This window comes from Rhinopithecus bieti, unplaced genomic scaffold (assembly GCF_001698545.2).
Source record: "Rhinopithecus bieti isolate Rb0 unplaced genomic scaffold, ASM169854v2 scaffold_13195, whole genome shotgun sequence".
Taxonomy (NCBI): domain Eukaryota; kingdom Metazoa; phylum Chordata; class Mammalia; order Primates; family Cercopithecidae; genus Rhinopithecus; species Rhinopithecus bieti.
Window position 1 is genome coordinate 250308 of NW_016807329.1, and position 21842 is coordinate 272149.

The following is a 21842-nucleotide window of genomic DNA, read 5'->3' on the forward strand; positions in this document are numbered from 1 at the left end:
CGCCCCTGCGCGTAGGGGCATTTCCGGGTCCGGGCTGAGCGGGCGCACGCGCGGGAGTGGGACTCGGCGGCATGGCGGGCTCCGGAGCCGGTGTGCGTTGCTCCCTGCTACGGCTGCAGGAGACTTTGTCCGCCGCGGACCGCTGCGGTGCTGCCCTGGCCGGTCATCAGCTGATCCGCGGCCTGGGGCAGGAATGCGTCCTGAGCAGCAGCCCCGCGGTGCTGGGTGGGTACCGGCCCGAGGTGGGCCGCGGGTGGGTCCTGGCTTCCCGAGTCGTTCTGGAGCCGAGCAGCCCGGCGCTTCTCTCTGTGTTTAGATGACGGTATTTTGAAGTACAGCGATTAGATTCTTGGGGGAATTTCTGTGCGTGTGTATAAAGTGATTTGTCATACTGCTTTTTACTCTCTAGTATTAGAGGAAAGATATTTTAAAGCCAAAGTTGGTGAAAACCACCCCTAATTTGGCAATCCTTGCTATACAGAGTTGGGGGGAGGGCAAGAGAAATAATTTTTTTTTTTTTTGAGACGGAGTCTCGCTCTGTCGCCCAGTGGCGCGATCTCGGCTGACTGCAACCTCCGCCTCCCGGGTTCAAGCTATTCTCCTGCCTCAGCCCCCCGAGTAGCTGGGATTACAAGCGCGCGCCACCACACCAGGCTAATTATTTTGTGTTTTTAGTAGAGATGGGGTTTCACCATGTTGGTCAGGCTGGTCTCGAACTCCTAACCTCATGATCCGCCCGCCTCGGCCTCCCAAAGTGCTGGGATTACAGACATAAGCCAGTGGGCCCGGCCAAGAGAAAGTATTTTCTTTCACCTGAATCTCGCCTAATCCCACCAGTACCTTTTCGAAACCCCTGATTCCTACCTTGAGAAAAATTGAAGAAATACAATTGAAATCATGTTCTTTTAACTCTTTAGCAATGCCTGGGAGGGAACTTTTTCTTCTCTGTAGTAGAAGTGCCTCTTTTAGCAGTTTAAATAATCGAATATTTCATTGTGTGGAAACTCCTGTATTCCTCCTTTAAAACACGAGTGTGCAGACCTCTTGATGTTGTGCCCTATGAAAAGGTGAGATTTTCTTCCGGAGGGTCTAGGAGTGAATATGTTGTAGGAATAACTTAAAACAGTTTAAACAAGATGTTGTATGTGGCACGGTGCAGTGGCTTATGCCTGTAATTCCAGCACTTTGGGAGGCTGTGGCAGGTGGATCACCTGAGGTCAGGAGTTCCAGACCAACCTGACCAGTATGGTGAAACCTTGTCTCTACTGAAAATACAAAAATTAGCTGGGCATGGTGGCGAGCGCCTATAGTCTCAGCTATTGGGTAGGCTGAGAGAAGAGAACGGCTTGAACCCAGGAGCGAGAGGTTGCAGTGAGCCGAGATTGTGCCACTGCACTCCAGACTGGGCAATGAAGCAAGACTCCGTCTCAAAAAAAAAAAAAAGATGCTGTATACACGAATTCTATATATTCTATCTGTTTTCAAGAATATGTTAACAATGGGGAAATATCAAACAAAAAACTAACATTGTGTGGTTACTTTGTCTTAGGGTTTCAAATTTAGCATTCATTTTTGTTCGTTTAGTAACTTGTGTCTAAAGCACTTCCAAGTTTACCTTCCGTTTATGACATATCTCCTTTCACTTGAGAGATTCCAGGGGAAGTGTATTAGTTCCTTATTGCTGCTGTAACAATTATCACAAGCTTAGTAGTTTAAAACAGCACAGGTCTGTTACTCTTACAGTTCCCACTGTAAGGGGGGTTCTGTGAGTCAGAATCCCACACAGGTCTCACCAAGCTAGAACCAAAGTACCAGGCAGGGCTGCTTTCTTTCTGAAGGCTCTTGGGGAGGATCCATTGCCTTATTCATTCAGGTTGTAGGATTGAGGTCCCTGACATTCCATACTTCTTGACACTGTCCCATTTCCTTGGATCACAGCTCCCTTCCCTTGGTCTTCAAGGCCAGCAACAGCATGTCAAGCAGAGGTTTGGAATCTCCTGCTTTCCCAACTTCCTGTCTCTCTGATCAACTCTTCTTCATCTCCTTACTTTAAGGGCTTGTATGATTACATTGGGCTTTCTGGATAATCCAGTATGATCTTCCCATTTTAAGGTCAGCTGATTAGCTACCTTAATTCCATCTGCAAGCTCAATTTCCTTTTGCTATATACATTTTTGTATATAGCAAATATATATATACATTTCCTTTTGCTATATACATTTCCTTTTGCTATATACATATTCACAAGATGTGACCCCAGGGATTGGGATGCAGGCATCTTTGGGGCCATTATTCTGCCTACTGCTTCCCTGTGGAACATTGTCTAGAATTTTCTGCTTTCTTTGTTTTAGTATAACAACCTTGGGTTAGTGTTTTATATTTATAAGTCTGCCTTGAAAACCATTCCAACCTTGGCCAGGCGTGGTGGCTCACGCCTGTAATTCCAGCATTTTGGGAGGCCGAGGTGGGTGGATCACGAGGTTGGGAGATTGAGACCATCCTCGCTAACATGGTGAAACCCTGTCTCTACTAAAAATACAAAAAAAATTAGCCAGAGTGGCGGGCACCGTTAGTCCCAGCTACTCGGGAGGCTAAGGCAGGAGAATGGCATGAACCTGAGAGGTGGAGCTTGCAGTGAGCCAAGGTCACGCCACTGCACTCCAGCCTGGGCGACAGTGAGACTCGGTCTCAGAAAAAAGTGGTAATAAAAGAAAGAAAATCCATTGCAACCCCTTTAGGAATGGTTTACATGATGCTCTTGGCACTCTCTTAACTTGCTTACTTATTTTTTTGAACAGCATTACAGACATCTTTAGTTTTTTCCAGAGATTTCGGTTTGCTTGTATTTGTCCGGAAGTCACTCAACAGTATTGAAGTAAGTTGACAATTTTCGTTTTGCTTTTCTTGTATATTCCTGGAGTGACTCCTGTTACCCATATTTACAATATGTATCTCTTTCATTACAGTTTCGTGAATGTAGAGAAGAAATCCTAAAGTTTTTATGTATTTTCTTAGAAAAAATGGGCCAGAAGATCGCGCCTTACTGTGTTGAAATTAAGGTAAGAATTAAAAAAACATACCTTATTACATTATATATCAACATCTGTTTTAACTTATGGTGTAAGGAACTTGGATTTTTATTTTAAAGATAAAACATTTTCCTTTCTTGTTGGGGAATTTGCTTATTTCTGCTTCATTGTGTTACAAATGAACTGGGCTCTTCATTAGTTTTTTTTTTTTTTTTGAGATGGAGTTTTGCTCTTGTTGCCCATTAGTTATTTAGATTTAGTAAGCTAAGGCCTTTGTCAGAGAAACTACTTTGATAATTTCTTTCCTGAGGAGGTGGCAGTGGCACCTTGGGTTCCCTGGGGCCCTGACGGCTTCTTGATAACTTCACTGCAGCCGGGGCGACAAGAGCGAAACTCCATCTCAAAAAAATAATAATAATTTATATTTTTATTTTTATTGTTTATTTGTTTTTATTTTGTGAGACAGGGTTTTGCTCTATCATCCAGGCTGGAGTGCAGTGGTGCCATCATGGCTGACTGCAGCCTCCATCTCGTGGGCTCAGGTGATTCTCACACCTCAGCCTCCCAAGTTGCTGGGACCACAGGCATTTGCTACTATGCCCAGCTAATTTTTTTGGGTTTTTTTTTTTTTTTTTTTTTTTTTTTTGTAGAGATAGGGTTTTGCCTTGTTGCCCAGGCTGGTCTCGAACTCCTGGGCTCAAGTGATCTTCCCGTCTCCACCTTCCAAATTGCTTACAGGCATGAACCACACTGTAATCCCCAAAGGGATTGCACACACGAACCACAGAGTCTGGTGAATACTTTTTTCTTTTTTTTTTTTTTTGAGACGGAGTCTTGATCTGTCACCCAGGCTGGAGTGCAGTGGCACAATCTTGGCTCACTGCCACCTATGTCTCCCGAGTTCAAGCGATTCTCCTCCCTCAGCCTCCTGAGTAGCTGGGATTACAGGCACGTGCCACCATGCCCGGCTAATTTTTATATTTTTAGTAGAGACAGGGTTTCACCATGCTGGCCAGGCTGGTCTCGAACACCTGACCTCAGGTGATCGCCTACCTCGGCCTCCCAAAGTTTTGAGATTATAGGCATGAGCCACCGTGCCCAGCCTAATGTTATATTTTCCACAGCTAAATACTGAATTTTGATATTGCTCCTCTTGGAGACGTAGTTTCAGATATTGCTGAGTCTCAGTTTTTATCTTATTGATGATTTTGGTTATTTTTTTTTGAAACCTAGAATACTTGTACCAGTGTTTATACAAAAGATAGAGCTGCTAAATGTAAAATTCCAGCCCTGGACCTTCTTATTAAGGTAATTATGTTTTTAAGTACATGCATCTTATATTAAATGTATAACTTTTTAAAGAAAGTCAGAGTTTTGAGTTGTATTTTGGGTGATGTGTTTGGGGAAGGATAGGATCTAATCACACTGATGTATGGGTAAGATGCACATTTTCCAACCATCACCTGACAGTACCCTGGCTTTTTGTTCTCAGACTCTTCTGGGCAGTAAAAGAAGAATTCTGAGTTGTGAGCAGAATGAAGGAGGAAAATGACTAAAGAATTTATTGCTCTTTCATTTATCACCCTTACTGGCTTTGGCAAAACCTAATGCTATTAGGAATTGCTGAAAGATCACCTTGTATCTCTGAGGTTTTTCCTAAAATCTTAGCATTGGGAAAGAGTTCATATGTTTTCTTTTCTTTTTTTTTTTTTTTTTTTTTTTTGAGATAGAATCTTGTTGTGTCATCCAGACTGGAGGGAGTGCAGTGGTGCGATCTCAGCTCACTGCAACTTCTGTCTCCTGGGTTCAAGCGATTCTCCTGCCTCAGCCTCCTGAGTAGCTGGGATTACAGGCATATGCTACCATGCCTGGCTAATTTTTATATTTTTAGTAGAGGCGGAATTTCACTATGTTGGTCACACTGGTTTTGAACTCCTGACCTTGTAATCTGCCTGCTTCGGCCTCCCAAAGTGCTGGGATTATAGGTGTGAGCCGCTGTGTCCAACAGGAATCTGTTGGTATGTTGCAATTAAGTGGTTGTTGGGGTCACTGTGACCTGTTTCTGTTTTTTTTTTTGTATTTGTATTTTAGAATTCCTTTGTTTCTGGTTGGTCCTTGGTTTTGTAGGCTTCTGGGAGAAAGGTTCTAGTCTTGTTCGTTTCTTGGGAAGGTAACAGTTAAGCCTAGAGTATTCTTCCTCTGGTGTTCTTACACCACCCATCTCAACCTCTAATTTCCAGATAAGCTGGGTGGATGTGAATCCTGAGAGGGCAAGTGTAAATCCTTGAGACACACCTAATTCTGAACCTTTGCTGTGTACCGAGGCACTGAGATAGAGGAATCCCTTTATTACCCTCTTTAGAGAGAATGCTAATTTGTATTATTTTTTTTTCTTGATTCCCACACTACATTGATGTACTAATTTGTATTCTTTTAGTTACTTCAGACTTTTAGAAGTTCTAGACTCATGGATGAATTTAAAATTGGAGAATTATTTAGTAAATTCTATGGAGAACTTGCATTGAAAAAAAAAATACCAGATACAGGTGAGATGCATTTACATGTTATTTTCAAATAGTTTAGCAAATTAATATTAACAAATTATTAGCGTAAGACTTAGATTTTCTCTACCAAGGTCTTATACGTTTTACAGATGAATCCTTTTTGCTGAAAATAAACCAAAATGGAACCAAAAAACAACATGTGAAGACTTCCCTTCATAAAATGTTAATNAGGTCTTATACGTTTTACAGATGAATCCTTTTTGCTGAAAATAAACCAAAATGGAACCAAAAAACAACATGTGAAGACTTCCCTTCATAAAAATGTTAATTTTTACGAAATTATTCCTTAAAATGGAAAACTCACATGTCAAGTGTGATTAATACGTTTGCATAAAACTTAGGAAAGAATGCAGTCCTAAAAGCTTTGTATTTTATATATCTTATTGTAAAATTAATTTTGAACTTCACATTATTTTATTTTCTTCATACGTTTTGGTTAGTATAACTTATTTAAATGTAGTTTGAGTCCTTTACTTGTCTAAAATTTTCTTTTCAGTTTTAGAAAAAGTATATGAGCTCCTAGGATTATTGGGTGAAGTTCATCCTAGTGAGATGATAAATAATGCAGAAAACCTGTTCCGCGCTTTTCTGGGTGAACTTAAGACCCAGGTATGATAAAATTTATGACATTCTGCTTCCATAGACGTGGTTGTATTTTTCTCTTGTAATGACATTTTCTTAAATCTTTCCTTTTAGATGACATCAGCAGTAAGAGAGCCCAAACTACCTGTTCTGGCAGGATGTCTGAAGGGGTTGTCCTCACTTCTGTGCAACTTCACTAAGTCCATGGAAGAAGGTATTGCTTGGCTTCACTTGATTTCTTTATTCAAAAACTAAGTCTAACCAGCAATGCCTGATTATTTCTTTGAACTCTTAACCAATCCTGAATTCACGTACAGTAGTGAGAAATAATATAGAGGGACCTGTGGGCCCTCCCCAGGACATCTTTCCCAACTACAGCACAACAGCATGGTGGGCGTTAACATTGATGTTGTCCGCTGAGCTTTGTTAGATCTCACCAGTTTAACGTGCACACATTTGCGTAGGTGTATTTAGTTCTGTGCAGTTGTTTCACATTTTATTTATTTTTTTTGAGACAGAATCTTGCTGTGTCACTCAGACTGGAGTGCAGTGGTACTTTTTCGGCTCACTGCAACCTCTGCTTCCCAGGTTCAAGCAGTTCTTCACTTCAGCCTCCTGAATAGCTGGGACTATAGGCATGCACCACCACACCTGGCTAATTTTTTTTTTTTTTTTTTTTTTTTTTTTTTTGAGACGGAGTCTTGCTCTGTCACCCAGGGTGGAGTGCAGTGGCTCCATCTCAGGTCACTGCAGCCTCTGCCTCCCAGGTTCAAGTGATTCTCCTGCCTCAGCCTCCTGAGTACCTGGGATTACAGGCGCTTGCCACTAAATAGCTAATTTTTTTTGTATTTCTGGTAGAGATGGGGTTTCACCATGTTGGCCAGGCTGGTTTCGAACTCCTGACCTCAAGTGATCTGCCCGCCTTGGCCTTCCAAAATGCTGAGATTATAGGCGTGAGCCACCACGCCTGGCCTAATTTTTGTATTTTTAGTAGAGATGGAGTTTCACCACGTTGGCCAGGCTGTTCTCAAACTCATGGGCTCTAGTGATCCACCTGCCTCGGCTTCCCAAAGTTCTGGGATTACAGGCATGAGCCATCGCATCTGGCCCTTTAAAAATTTTTTTTTTTTTTTTTTTTTTAATAATTGAGACAGGATATCACTATGTTGCCCAGGCTGCTCTTGAACTCCTGGGCTCAAGTAATCTGCCCACCTTGGTCTCCTAAAGTGCTGGAATTATAGTCATGAGCCAACACACCCAGCGAGTTCTGTGTAATTCTGTCATGTGTATGTGCCATTGTAGTCAAGATATTGAACAGGTTGATTAGCACAAGGGTCCCATGTGCTACTGACTTAGTTAGAGCCATAGTTAACCTCTTCCCCCGTCTTGGCCCCCTAATAACCACTCATCTGTCTCCATCTGTGGTTTCGTCATTTCAAAAAGTTATACAGATGAACTCATGGTATGTAGCTTTTTCTGTGTGGCTTATTTCACTTTAGCGTAGTGTCTTTCAGGTTCGTCCATATCCTGATGTGTCAGCATTGTCTTCTTTTCAAAGGCTGAATCCTACCTGTGTGTATTCACTGCATTTTGTTGATTCATTCATCCATGTGTGGACACTTGGTTTGCCTCTACTTAGTGGTTATTCTCAGTAGTAGTGCCATGATTATTGTACAGAAATCTGTTGGCAGTCCCTGCTTTCGATTCTTTTGGGTATATACTTAGAATTGTGATTGTTGGATTGTATGGTAACCTTAGTTTTAAATTTTCTGAGGAATCGTCATACTGTTTTTCACAGGGGCTGCAGCATTTTACATTCCCACCAGCAGTGCACAAGGGTTGCAGCTTCTCCACATCCTTACTGAGTTCTCATTTTCTGTTTTTTTGGTAGTGGACATCCTAATGCCTAATGGTTGTGAAGGGATGTCTCGTGGTTTTGATTTGCATTTCCCTGATGATGAATAATGTTGGTTGCGCATCTTTTCATGTACTTACTCGCCATTTTTGTGTCTTTGGAGAAATGTCTGTTCAGATCTTTTGCCCATTTTTTAGGTTAATTGGTTTGTTTGACTTTTTGTTGAGTTGTTGTAGATATCATTTTCTTCTTTTTTTTTTTTTTTGGAGACAGGGTCTTGCTCTCTCACCCAGGCTGGAGTGCAGTGGCTCAAACATGGCCCACTGCAGCCTCAACTTCTTGGGCTCGAGGAATCATCCCACATTAGCCTCCCAAGTAGCTAGGACCAAAGGTGTACACCTAATATTAAAAAATTTTTTGTAGAGACAAGGTTTTGCCACGTTGCCCACGCTGGTTTCTAGCTCCTGGGCTCAAGTAATCCTCCTGCCTTGGCTCCCCAAAGTACTAGGATTACAGGCGTGAGCCACTGTGCCTAGCTAGATACCAGTTTCTTATCAGATATATGATACATGATTTGCAAATATTTTCTCCCTCCCTTTTTCTTTTTTCTTTTTTTTTTTTGAGACAAGGTCTCACTCTGTTGCCCAGGCTGGAGTGCAGTGATGCGAACATGACTCTCTACATGCCTCCACCTCCAGGGCTCAAGTGATCCTCCTACCTTAGCCTCCCAAGTAGCTGGGACCACAGGCGTGTGCCACCACAGATGGCTAATTTTTGTAGTTTTTGAAGAGACATGGTTTCCCCATGTTGCCCAGGCTGGTCTCCAACCAAGAGATCTGCCCACCTTGGCCTCCCAAAGTGCTGGGATTACAGGTGTGAGCCACTGCACCTGGCCCTTCTCTCATTTTTTGAGTTACATTTTCACGGTGTTGATTATGTCCTTTGGTACAAAAAAATCCCTTATTTTGCTGAAGTTCAGTTTTTTCATTTTTTAAATTTTTTTAAGAGATGGGGTCTCCCCAGGCTAGAGTACAGTGGCTACTCACAGATACAATCATGGCTCACTGCAGTCTTGAACTCCTAGCTCAAGCAGTTCTCCCACCTCAGCCTCAAGAATAGCTGAGACTATAGGCACCACCACCATGCCTGGCTTCTTTTATATTTTGCAGAGACAGTCTCGCTGTGTTGCCCAGGCTGGTATTGAACTCCTCCCATCAAGTGATCCTCCCACCTCAGCCTCCAAAACATTGGGATTATAGGCATGACCTGCCATGCCTGGCCAATGAAATTCTTTTCTTTTTCTGAAAAGACAAATGTAACTTTCAATCCTAAAATAATCTTTTTTTTTTTTTTTTTTTTCTGAGTCTCGCTATCACCCGGGCTAGGGTGCAATGGTGTGATCTCGGCTCGCTGCAAGCTCCACCTTCTGGGTTCACGCCATTCTCCCGCCTCAGCCTCCTGAGTAGCTGGGACTACAGGCACCTGCCACCACACCCAGCTAATTTTGTTTTTGTATTTTTAGTAGAGACGGGTTTCACCGTGTTAGCCAGGATGGTCTCCATCTCCTGACCTCATGATCCGCCCGCCTCGGCCTCCCAAAGTGCTGGGATTACAGGTGTGAGCCACTGCACCTGGCTGATCCTGAAATAATCTTCAGGGGAGACAAAAAAACTCCTTTGCTCTTTCTTACCATTTTTTTTTTTTTGAGACAGTTTTGCTCTTATCACCCAGCCTGGAGTGCAATGGCGCGATCTTGGCTCACTGCAACCTCTGCCTCCTGGGTTCAAGCCTTTCTCATTCCTCAGCCTCCCGAGTAGCTGAGATTACAGGCATGTGCCACCATGCTTAGCTGATTTTTGTATTTTTAGTAGAGATGGGGTTTCGCCTTGTTGGCCAGGCTGGTCTCCAGCTCCTGACCTTAGGTGTTCCACCTGCCTCAGCCTCCCAAAGTGCTAGGATTATAAGGCATGAGCCACCACCCCTGGCCTCCTTATCACTTTATCCTCAAGTAATTACCAAATGGTTGTACCTACTCTGTGTTTTTTTTCCATTAGGTTGAAACTTACAAAATTGCTTATATCCAGTGATTTTTTTTTAACCTGTAAAAGCAGCAGTTTCATTTTAAGCTAATGTTTCTACCCATGCCTTCTTCCTTGCTTATCAAGACTGTTAGAGTAGCCCTGTGTAATTTTCCTTCCTATGTTCTCTCTCCTCTCTCCTGTATCCTGTGGCTCCCACTTCCTCAGCTGCTTTTCAACCGTCACCCCTTTTAGGAAGCATTTATGATTCCCCTGAGGTGAGCCACTTCCTCTGGCCTCTGTACTCCCCTCTGTGACAGCACTTATGGTCATATTTTAAGTTTCTTAGGTCATATGTTTGATTCTCTCCCTTGACCCTGCTGGCAGGTGATGGTGCTTATTTGTCTTTATGTGTGCTTGGCTTATAAACTGGCACTCAGTGAACATTTATAGTGGAAGGAAAATAGTAGTAGTTAGTGCTCATTTTTTGTGTGTTAAGGACTATTCTAGACATGTTGCAAGGCAAGTTCCTATTATGACTCTGCATGGCAGGTAAAATGTCTCTGTTGTATAAATTAGTAAACTGCAACTCAGACAGGTTAAGTAACTTGCCCCAAGTCACACAGTGACTTGTGTGGTTAGGAGAATAATGGCCACCAGGGTTTCCCATCCTCATCCCTGTTATGCTGCATGGCATAGCGGGGTTAAGGTTGCTAATCAGCTGACCTTGAACTGGAGAGATGATCCTGGATCATCCCCATGGGCCTGGTGTGATCACAGGGTCCTTACATGTGGAAGAGGGAGGCACAGAGGAGGTGAGAGGAAGGGGATGTGGAAGGTAGCAGGAGCCAAGGCATGGGGGTGCCTCTCAAGGCTAGAGAAGTGAGAAAAGGGTTCTCCCCTAGAGCCTCTCAGGAGGAGCACAAGCCCTGCTGATGCCTTGAATTTAGCTCAATATGAGAATCATTTCAGACTTCTCACTTCTAGAACTATAGGTAATAAATCTGTATTGTTTTAAACTATTAAGTTTGTGGTAAGTTGTTATGGCAACACTAGGAAACTAACAAATGACAAGTCTGGGATTTGAGCCTTGGTCTGAGGCTAAAATTTATACTTTTTTTGTGATGCCACGATCATGTGACTTCAAGCACTAAATACTGATTCATTCATACGTATATATAAGGCACCCAGGAAGTACAGACTGTATGAATGAGTTATAAAAATTATAAGGCTGGGCAAGGTGCCTCCCGCCTGTAATCCCAGCACTTTCGGAGGCCAAGGCGGGCAGATCACAAGGTCAAGAGATCGAGACCATCCTGGCTAACATGGTGAAACCCTGTCTCTACCAAAAATACAAAAATTAGCTGGGCATGGTGACACATGCCTGTAATCTTGAACCCGGGAGGCAGAGGCTGCAGTGACCCGAGATCGCGCCACTGCCCTCCAGCCTGGTGACAGAATGAGACTCTGTCTCAAAAAAAATTTATATATATATGTGTATGTATATGTGTAAGTATATATATACGTAAACATACTGTTTTTGAGACAGGGTCTCACTTTGTTACCCAGGCTGTAGTTCAGTGCTGTGATATGGGCTCACTGCATCCTTAACCTCCTGGGCTCAAATGATCCTCCCACCATGGCCTTCCCCAAGTAGCTGGGGACTACAGATGCATGCCACCTTGCCCTGCTAATTTTTATTTTATTTTTTCTTTTTGAGACTGAGTCTTGCCCTGTCACCTAGGCTGGAGTGCAGTGGTGCGATCTCGGCTCACTGCAACCTCTGCCTCCCGTGTTCAAGTGATTCTTGTGCCTCAGCCTCCCAAGTAGCTGGGATTACAGGTGTGCAGTGCCATGCCCGGCTAATTTTTGTGTTTTTAGTAGAGACGAGGTTTCACCATGTTGCCCAGTCTGGTCTTGAACTCCTGGGCTCAAGCGATCCACCAGCCTTGGCCTCCCAAAGGTGCTGAGATTACAGGCTTGAGGCACTGTGCCTGGCCATGGGTGCCATCTATCTAAAGAGCGATGAACTTGGTGTTAAACCAGTGATTGAAATCACCAAGTTCCTACCATCATGAGCTCAGTCTAGTGGAGGAAACAGACGAACAAATAAAGCAGCTCTGCTGATTTTGGGGTTCAGCAATGCCCAGAGGTGGGGTGTAGTGAAGAGGAATGCCAGAATTTGGAGAAGTGGAGCACACGACCCACTGGTACTTTCTGAGGATGTAACGCAGAAGTCGTGGTCAGAAGGAGGAGAGGGAGACAACTGGGGAAGTGCTGGGAAGAGCAGTCATTCCAGGCAGCGGCTGCTCAGCACCCGGCCCCATGGTCGGCCAGCCTCTGACCCTGTGCTTAGCCTGCATGCAGTGGTCCGAGGGTCTATAAGAGCTGGCGTGTCAAGAGTGTGGAGGTATACAAGGTGGGGCAGGGTGAGATGGGAAGGACACAGGGTTGGTGTGTGAGGGTTTTCTGAGCTGGGATCTCATTCCAGATGGAGTGGGAACGAGGGCTTTTCAAAAAGGAGTGGATGTGGGCCAAGAGATGTTTCACAGGGATCTGCCTGACTGCTGTTGGGTGTGGGATGTGAGTTAGTGTAGGATTGAGAGACTGTTTGTGAGAGACCAAGGGCTACTGCACCTGGCCAAGAGAGGGTTTAAAAAAAATAGAAGCAGGCAGGGCACGGTGGCTCACACCTGTAATCCCAGCACTTTGGGATGCTGAGGCGGGTGTATCACGAGGTCAGGAGTTCAAGATCAGCCTGGCCAAGATAGTGAAACCTCATCTCTACTAAAAATACAAAAAAATTAGCTGAGCGTGGTGGCAGGCACCTGTAATCCCATCTACTCGAGAGGTTGAGGCAGAGAATTACTTGAACCCGGGAGGCGGAGGTTGTGGTGAGCCGAGATCATGCCACTCCCCTCCAGCCTGGGTGACAAAGCGAAACTCTGTCTCAAAAAAAAAAAAAAAAAAGATAGAATTTGCACACCCATGTTCCTAGCAGCAAATCCATAGTAAGCCAAAGGGCCAGAACCACCCAAGTGTTCCTCCAGGGATGAATGGATAAAATGTGGCACATAGACACAACGGAACATTATTCAGACTTGAAAAGGCAGGAAAGTCTGACACATGCTGCAGCATGGATGAACCTTGCAGACAGGATGCTAAGTGGAATAAGCCAGCCGTGAAAGGCAAACAATGTGTGATTTCACTTACACGAGGTATGTAGAATAGTCACATTCACAGAGACAAAGTAAAATAGAGGTTACTGGGGCTGGGGGAGGGGAAATGGGAGTTAGTGTTTGATGGACACCTTTCTGTTATTGATGGTGAAAACATTTTTGGTATAGACCATAGTGATGGTTACACAACAGTGTGAATATATTTAGTGCCAACGAATTGTATCTGTACACATTGTGTGAATGATAAATATGTCTGTTTTACCATATTGAAAAAAACAGAACAAGACCATGCTTGTACATGGAGTGGGCCACTAGAGGGAGGGGCTGCAGGAGAGTGGACCGTGGAGGGCAGAGCCTGGAGTAGTCTGTCTTTGCCAAGTCCCTACACCCCAAACCCACTGTGTACTGTGGGTGTCCTTGTGTCTGCACACTTGTGTTTACTAACATGATTACTTTCTATTTGAATGACCTTTTCCCCAACTAGTACCTATTCTTTCAGTCTCAGAACAAATGCTACCATATCTGGAAAACCTTTATAGAATATTCATAGTTGGAAGAAATCTGCTTGTCATGAATTCCAAAGTAGCTTTTTTTCGTATCTTTTTTATGCCACCATCCTGCAACCATGCAGATGTATCTCTGCTTTAAGGCCTCTCTGACCACATTCTCTCTCCAGCTCCTATCACATCATCATCAGGGCTCTGTCTCAATTATGTCAGTCCTTGCAATAAAAGCAAACAGTTCTTGAGTCTTTATTGATTATGAGTCACTGTTAGAAGGGTAGAGAAATTAATGATGAATAAAGCATGACTCTATAGCTACACTGAATAATCCCGCGGGAGACAGTTATGCAAATAACTGTGATGTCAGTCAGGCCAGGATTAGAGCCTCATGTTATAATTGTGTACCTGTTTTATCTTCCCTTTTAGTTAATAAGTTTGCTGAGGTCAAAGATCATAATTTATTTGTATTTGTAATTACCATAATATCTTGGCGTGTACTGTTTTTTTCCTGTTTTTTTTTTTTTTTTTCTTACATGTACTATGTGTTGAGTAAATGCCTGGGTGTATTGGGGAGAAATGGTATGTTTGGTCATGAGTCAGTTATTTTATTTAATCCTCCAAACTATCCTAAAAGAAAGGTATATACTGTCCCTATTGCAAATAAGAAAATTGAGGCTCTGAGAGATTATCTAACAGAGCTTGTAAGTGATGAGTCGGTGTTTAAATCTCTCAGAGCTTGTAAGTGATGGGTTGGTGCTTAAACCATGTCTTTGTTATTACAGATTTTCTTTCTGTTTTTTCGCAGTCATAACCGTGCAGCAGTAATAACTTGCAGCTTTAGCTAGATGTAATGATGAAAGATGTTTCTCCTGAATTCACAAGAGACTAATGGGGTTAATATAGGTGTCAAGCTGTCTGTAAAGTGTGTCATGTGATACTGTTATTATGATTGGTAACAGAGGCTTCTTGGTATTTCCCTAGATCCCCAGACATCAAGGGAGATTTTTAATTTTGTACTAAAGGCAATTCGTCCTCAGGTAGGATTAATATTACTATTAATATTATTCTAATGCCTTTACAGTGCAGACTTTCAAATACTGATGGTGAATTTTTTTTTTCTAAAATAGATTGATCTGAAGAGATATGCTGTGCCCTCAGGTAGGATTCTGTTTATAATGAGGTATAATATTTTAGATTACTAAATTAACATCTCAGGTAAGCTTTTGCTTAAACTTTGAATGAAAGCAAATGTGATAACATCTGTGATGTTTCACACACAGTTATTTACAGGGAGGCTTTTGGTGACTTAGTAAGCTCTGGTTGAAATGGTGATACTCAGGTTACATGGTTGAAATCATTTTATTTTAGGATATCTTTCAGGGGATCCAGGCTGTTCGATTCTGCCTTTGCTTCAATGAATCCTGATTCCACTTCTGACCCTTGTATTGGGATTTGTTAGCGAAGTTATGGGCCTGTTGATTGGCAGCGTTAGAGGCTGACAGGGATCCCTGGGTTACTGTAGTGTAATGGTACTAGATCTTCCTGAGCACAGTCTTGACTTTGACATATCCCTGCAGGTTTTTTGGTTTTCTGTTCTGTCTTATGTCGTCTGATTTTAAATATAATGGCTTTTGCATTTGCAGCTGGCTTGCGCCTATTTGCCCTGCATGCATCTCAGTTTAGCACCTGCCTTCTGGACAACTACGTGTCTCTATTTGAAGTCTTGTTAAAGTGGTGTGCCCACACAAATGTAGAATTGAAAAAAGCTGCACTTTCAGCCCTGGAATCCTTTCTGAAACAGGTACCACACATTCAACTGTCATTTAACAATATTCTTTCATACACACAATTAAATTCCCATTGTATGCATACGTGTTTGAAAATAAATATAAGTTGATCTGTTAGCTTCTGTAGTATTTAAAGCAGAAAGCTGTTGATCAACCAGCCTCATGGGAGGCAGCCAGACTGAAAGAGAGCTAAGGAGATGCCAGATTTGATTAGGGCCTCAGAGCCCAGATTGAGACAAGTCTAATGGAGCGAAGACATGGTGGTGAGGAGGTGGCCGAAAGGGCTGGGAGGTCAGGACTGGAGAGTGGGTGGAGGCCTGAGGATAGCTGAGCCCCATCTCTCCTGGAAGAGGAGGGCCAGCTGTCTCCAGGGGACAGATAGATGCTTGCATGTCAACTTGAAAACAAGGAGCGCCTCTTTGCTGTTGTGGATTTTCCACCTCGATAGGAGGTGGTTATAGAATCTGCACCTGCATATGTGGAAGCTTGTCTGGTCGGCTGAGGAGACCTTGCTTGTCATTCTGAGCGCTGGTCTCCAGGATATCCTGGGCTTCCAGAGGTGTCCTCAGGGGCCTGGCCACTAAGGAAGTGGACTTCTGGGGTTGCTCTGAGGGAAAGGACTGGAGATTCACAACAAATGTTTTCTTAGGGGCCCTGCTATATACATGGGTAAACAGTAACTGCATTCACAGGGTATCCTTGCAAACCTGTGTGAACAGTGTTGCAGTTGTGTTAGCCTGAGAGTCACAGCCAGGATGTGTGGAAGGAGAAGAGAGAGCCCTGCCATCCTTGTTTTAGTTCTGGGCCTACCTCCCAAAAAACTGAGCCGATGGGTCTCGTCTTTGGCCCCTGCCTCTGTCGCCTGTCCCTCTTGCCTCCTTAGCCTCCCTGCTGTACTTAGCCTTCCTGTCAGACTGTGTTCTCCCTGAAGTCACTCTTGGCTTTGAGGTTACCTCTTCTTGGTCCTCCTCATAAAACTTCTGTTCCGCTGAACTTGGCTGGCCTTAGTTGCTAAGGGAAATAAAAATCTGAGGAATTACTTTTTACTGATTCATATGAATATGTTTGCATCTCAGTGAACATTTACTGCAATAAACATCTTGACAGAGAGAATTTCATGCTTTGTTAGCAAGGAGGAGTGTCCGGGATGTGTGCAGAGGGATCATCCCTGGTGGCACCCCTGGGGCCTTGTTCCCTGGTGATGCCTGCCTTTCCTAGCGCAGGGCTGAGTGGGGCATGGGCCTGCAGGGAAGCCCGCCAGCCCTTCCTCCACTGCGCTGGTTGTCTTTAATGAACCACGCAGACATCTCTGTTTCACATCCTTGCCAGAGACTTCAGTTCCCCACTCCAATTCTTAACAAAAACTACATTGAATAGATTTTAGAATTTCATTGAGGAAATATATTCTACCTGCTAATCTCTACCTCGTGAGAAAGTTGTACGAGCTTAGTCAGGGGAGAAGTTCAAGAGAACCATCCTCAATGCTGCCCTCAGGACTGATACTTGTTGCAAGTTTGGGAGTTTCCAATACACCCTCAAATTTGATACTCACAGCTATGGTTTATTACATCTAAAGGGCCCAGATAAAAATCAACCAAAGGAAGCAGCACATGGTGCAGAGACTAAGAAAGTACCAAATGTGGAGCTTCCCTGGTCCTATCCCCACGGAATCAGGGCAGCATTCCTTTCCCAGCATCCATGTGTGACAGCATGTGTGGAGCATTGACTGGGTGCTCCCCCGAACCTCTGTGTTTGGAGTTTCCCTTGGGGCCCCACCTTGTAGGCATAGTGGGTTGTTGGGTCTCAGCTTCCAGGGATTCTGTGTGACCCAAAGCTCCCATTCCGAGTCACATTGTTACCAGGTGTGGCCAGCCCCACCCTGAGTCCCATTATTAGATTATCCCTTGTGACCTGAGGCCCCAAGCAAGGAGAGAGACCCTCCTTCCCTCCTACTTCAGAATAGGGAGTGAGGAGAGAGGAAGAGGGAAAGAGGACTTTACATAAAGGATACATAATTTTTTGGCCTTAAGATTTTCCTCTATGTTGAATGCATTTTCCTCACAGTGACATCTATATATATATATATTTTTTTTTTTTTTTTTTTTTTTTTTTTTTTTTTGAGATGGAGTTTTGTTCTGTCACCCCGGCTGGAGTGCAGTGGCGTGAGCTTGGGTTACTGCAACCTCTCTCTCCTGCATTTAATCAATTCTCGTGCCTCAGCCTCCCAAATAGCTGGGATTATAGGCACCTGCCACTGTGCCTGGATAATTTTTGTATTTTTTTTTTTTTTTTTTTTTGAGATGGAGTCTCGCTCTGTTGCCCGAGGCTGGAGTGCAGTGGCCGGAATCTCAGCTCACTGCAAGCTCCGCCTCCCGGGTTTAATTCTCCTGCCTCAGCCTCCCGAGTAGCTGGGACTACAGGCGCCTGCCACCTCGCCTGGCTAGTTTTTTGTATTTTTTAGTAGAGATGGGGTTTCACTGTGTTAGCCAGGATGGTCTCGATCTCCTGACCTTGTGATCCACCCATCTCGGCCTCCCAAAGTGCTGGGATTACAGGCTTGAGCCACCGCGCCTGACCTTGTATTTTTGTTAGTGACAGGGTTTCACCATGTTGGCCAGGCTGACCTCAGGTGATCCACCCTTCTTGGCCTCCCAAAGTGCTGGGATGACAGGTGTGAGCTACTGCGCCTGGCCGACATCTGTATGATTAGTTTTCAGTGGCAGTGTAATATATAATGATATTTATGAGCCATAATGTTTTGATCTGTCCTCTGTCTGCTACTGTTGAATAATTATTTTCGAGTCTTTAATATTATATACAGGAAATAGTTGAATAAAGATGCATTAAAAACATGCTTACTGGGAATACAATAATAGAAAATTAGCAGTGTTTAGGTGGTTACACATTATAGTATATAATATTTGGTATTCTATAATTAAGTAAAATGATATTGTTGTTTGTTTACTTCTTGAGAAACATTTATAATGTTTTGTGAAGAAGTAAATTATGAAACAGTATATACAATGTTTCATTCTTCTAAAACAAATAGGGAGCAAAGTTCCTGAAGGTCACGCACTAAGACCTAGTGGCTTTAGGGGGATTGGGAAGTGTATGGATAAATTGGCAATGGAAGGTGGGTTTTTTTTTTCTGTCTTTGATAATTGTCTAGATAGATTCCTTCCATTCTTATTCTGGACAGTCTTTGTGCTGAAATGGGGAATGCTCTTTGAATACCTGTATTAGTTCTTGCATTTAGGATCTTGTCTCTTGGTTTGGTAAATAATGGTCTATTTGCTTCTCAGACAACATTTTCCCATTGCATCACTTGATTTAAGCTTTATAGTTTGTAGTGTATTTTTTTGAAAACTGAGATGTCTTGTCATTCTGATTGTTCTGAACTGTATTTATTGATGACGTCTGAAATCACTGTTCCCCTGACAACTCTCTTTCACTGTGTGGGTGACAGGTGAGCTCTAAAGACTGCTGTTTGCTTCCTCAGAGAATCTTACTTCAAAACCTGTTTTTTTTTTTTTCTTTTCAGACTTAGGCGTATCCTTGGTCTCTTAGTCCCTTCTCTAGGAAAAATGTATCACATAACCTTATTTAAGACACTTTTCTGAACCTGATAGAGACTAAGCAAAATGGAAGCAAAGGGTCTTTATGATTTAAAGCAATAGTGTGTAACTATAACAGTACATTAGTAGCATCTAAACAGTTCTAGTTTTTCCATATTTATAAAGATTCCATTGCTATTAAATATTTCAAAATATTATGTATTTGCAGGTTTCTAATATGGTGGCGAAAAATGCAGAAATGCATAAAAGTAAACTGCAGTACTTTATGGAGCAGTTTTATGGAATCATCAGAAATGTGGATTCGAACAACAAGGAGTTATCTATTGCTATCCGTGGATATGGACTTTTTGCAGGAGTATGTCTCATTAACTTACTCTATTTTGTCTTGGTTTCACGTGATTGTTTAAAGGAATCTAATTTATTGCATTTTGAGTAGTGTCTAATACTTGCAACAGTACAGCAGACCATTGAATAACATGGTCGTGAACTGCACAGGTCCACTTACATGCAGATGTTTTTCTGCCATACAGATAAAAAATACAGTGTGTGCTGGATTTGAAACATATAGAGGGCTGACTTTTTGTATATGAGGCTTCCACAGAGTGACTGTGGGACTTGAGTATGCATGGATTTAGGTATACTGAGGAGGCCTGAAACCAATCCCTCCTGCATATCCTGAGGGTCACTGTATTAGTGTTGTTTATTAACAGTTAAGATTCCTTCACTGTCTGCTATGTACTGGAATTCTTTATATGTGTTATCTCAAGTTCTCCTAACCCTTAGGAGCTGAGTATTACTCTGTTTTGCAGATTAGCAAACCGAGATCAGAGAAATTAGGAAACTTAAGAGACTCAGAATTGACAGAACCAAGGCATAAGTCCAAGCGTGAAGAGTAGAAACACGTTTCCCCTCTATACTATGCTGTTCCTTATTCCTAAAGTAAAATTGTAGTTGATTTCACTCAGTTTTAGAAAGAGAAGTTAAAAAAAAAGTTTATATGACAGAAAGAGATATATTTAAGAATATTAGCTAGGTGTGGCAGCCCACACCTGTAATCTCACCACCTTGGGAGGCTGAGGCGGGCAGATCACCTGAGGTCAGGGGTTTGAGACCAGCCTGGCCAAGGTGATAAAACCCTGTCTCTACTAAAAATACAAAAATTAGCCGGGCGTGGTGGCGTGCATCTGTAATCCCAATTGCTTGGGAGGCTGAGGCAGGAGAATCTCTTGAACTCAGGAGGCAGAGGTGGCAGTGAGCTATGATCGAGCCACTGCACTCCAGTGTGGGCAACAGAGACACTATCTCTCTTAAAAAAAATTTTTTAAAGAAAAATATTAAGAATAACCCTAGTTATTTCTTCTTAGTGGAACTTTGTGACTTCTGCTTTGTAGAAAAAAACAACTAAATTCCTTTTTCTTCCTACAATCTCTCCCTTTTTTTTCTTCTTTCTTCTTTTTTTTTTAATTTTTGAGTTGGAGTTTCGCTCTTGTTGCCCAGTCTGGAGTGCGATGGCATGACCTCGGCTCGCCACAACCTCCGCCTCCCGGGTTCAAGCAATTCTCCTGCCTCAGCCTCCCGAGTGCTGAGATTACAGGCGTGCACCACCATGCCTGGCTATTTTATTTTTGTATTTTTAGTAGAGACGGGGTTTCTCCATGTTGGTCAGGCTGGTCCTGAACTTCCGACCTCAGGTGATCCGCCCACCTTGGCCTCCCAAAGTGCTGGGATTACAGGCATGAGCCACCGCTCCTGGCCTCTCCCTTTTTCTTTCCTTTTTCTTTTTTGCCTCTCAGGCTGGAGTGTAGTGGTACAATCATGACTCACTGCAGCCCTGACTTCTAGGGCTAAGCGATCCTCCTGCCTTAACTTCCTGAGTAGCTGGGACCACAGGCATGAGCCACCATGCCCAGCAAATTTTTTAATCTTTTGTAGAGATGATATCTCACTTTGTTACACAGGCTGGTCTTGAACTCCTGGCTTCAAGCGAACCTCCTGCCTCAGTCCCCAAAGCACTGGGCTGACAGCTGTAAGCCACCGTGCCTAGCTTTTCCCATTTTCTTAATCTTCATCTCCATTTGTCTCTGTTGCCTTCTTTAAATATGCTTAGGGCAGAAGAAACAGAATGGCAGAAGGCTCTGAGCTAAAAGATCGCATGGGATTTTCCCTTTACGCAGTGATCTACCCCCACTTGAGCTTGTCCCTGTGGCTAGAGCATGATAGACAGGAAAGGGGAAACGAGGTGCACCATCAGATCCTCTGGGAGTCTGGACTGGATTCAGAAGTCCTGGAAAAGAAGCCTTGGAAAAGTCTGAAATTGAGCAATTGCATTAGCACATTTGTGAGTTTGGAAAAATGTCTCTGGTGTGGTGTGGAGCGTGACATGGAGCATCTTCCAGTCATGTATGGACTCCTGGCCTCTCCTGTTGATGGACAGTCTTGGGGGCAGAGACTGCCTCTCATTTGTCCTCAATACCCACTGTCTAAACAGTGCCTAGAACATAGCTGACAACCAGTAAATGCTTCCTGTGTGAATAAGTATTTAAAATGTGATTACATATTATTACACAAAGCATCTTTATAATGAGATACCATATTTTATTTATTTATTTATTTATTTATTTATTTATTTATTTATTTATTGAGGTGAAACCTCACTGTTGCCCAGGCTGGAGTGCAATGGTGCAATCTCAGCTCACTGCAACCTCCACTTCCCGGGTTCAAGCGATTCTCATGCCTCACCCTCTTGAGTA

General features: G+C 43.2%; 1 protein-coding gene across 4 annotated transcripts in view; it reads left to right on the forward strand.

The window, feature by feature from the left end:
• Positions 1–14: 14 nt before the first annotated feature.
• PRKDC (protein kinase, DNA-activated, catalytic subunit) overlaps positions 15–21842 on the forward strand; it is a 186751-nt gene continuing 164923 nt past the window's right edge. For 2 of the 4 annotated variants that reach the window (XM_017881346.1, XM_017881348.1), the window contains exons 1-11: positions 15–225; positions 2799–2875; positions 2967–3059; positions 4263–4337; positions 5467–5575; positions 6090–6202; positions 6290–6389; positions 14712–14767; positions 14858–14888; positions 15374–15531; positions 19301–19447. In XM_017881346.1, the coding sequence (XP_017736835.1) occupies positions 72–225; positions 2799–2875; positions 2967–3059; positions 4263–4337; positions 5467–5575; positions 6090–6202; positions 6290–6389; positions 14712–14767; positions 14858–14888; positions 15374–15531; positions 19301–19447 (1113 nt within the window). In that variant the 5' untranslated portion in view covers positions 15–71. The remainder of the gene's footprint in view (positions 226–2798; positions 2876–2966; positions 3060–4262; positions 4338–5466; positions 5576–6089; positions 6203–6289; positions 6390–14711; positions 14768–14857; positions 14889–15373; positions 15532–19300; positions 19448–21842) is intronic. The other 2 variants (XM_017881345.1, XM_017881347.1) reach the window with 1 other exon arrangement.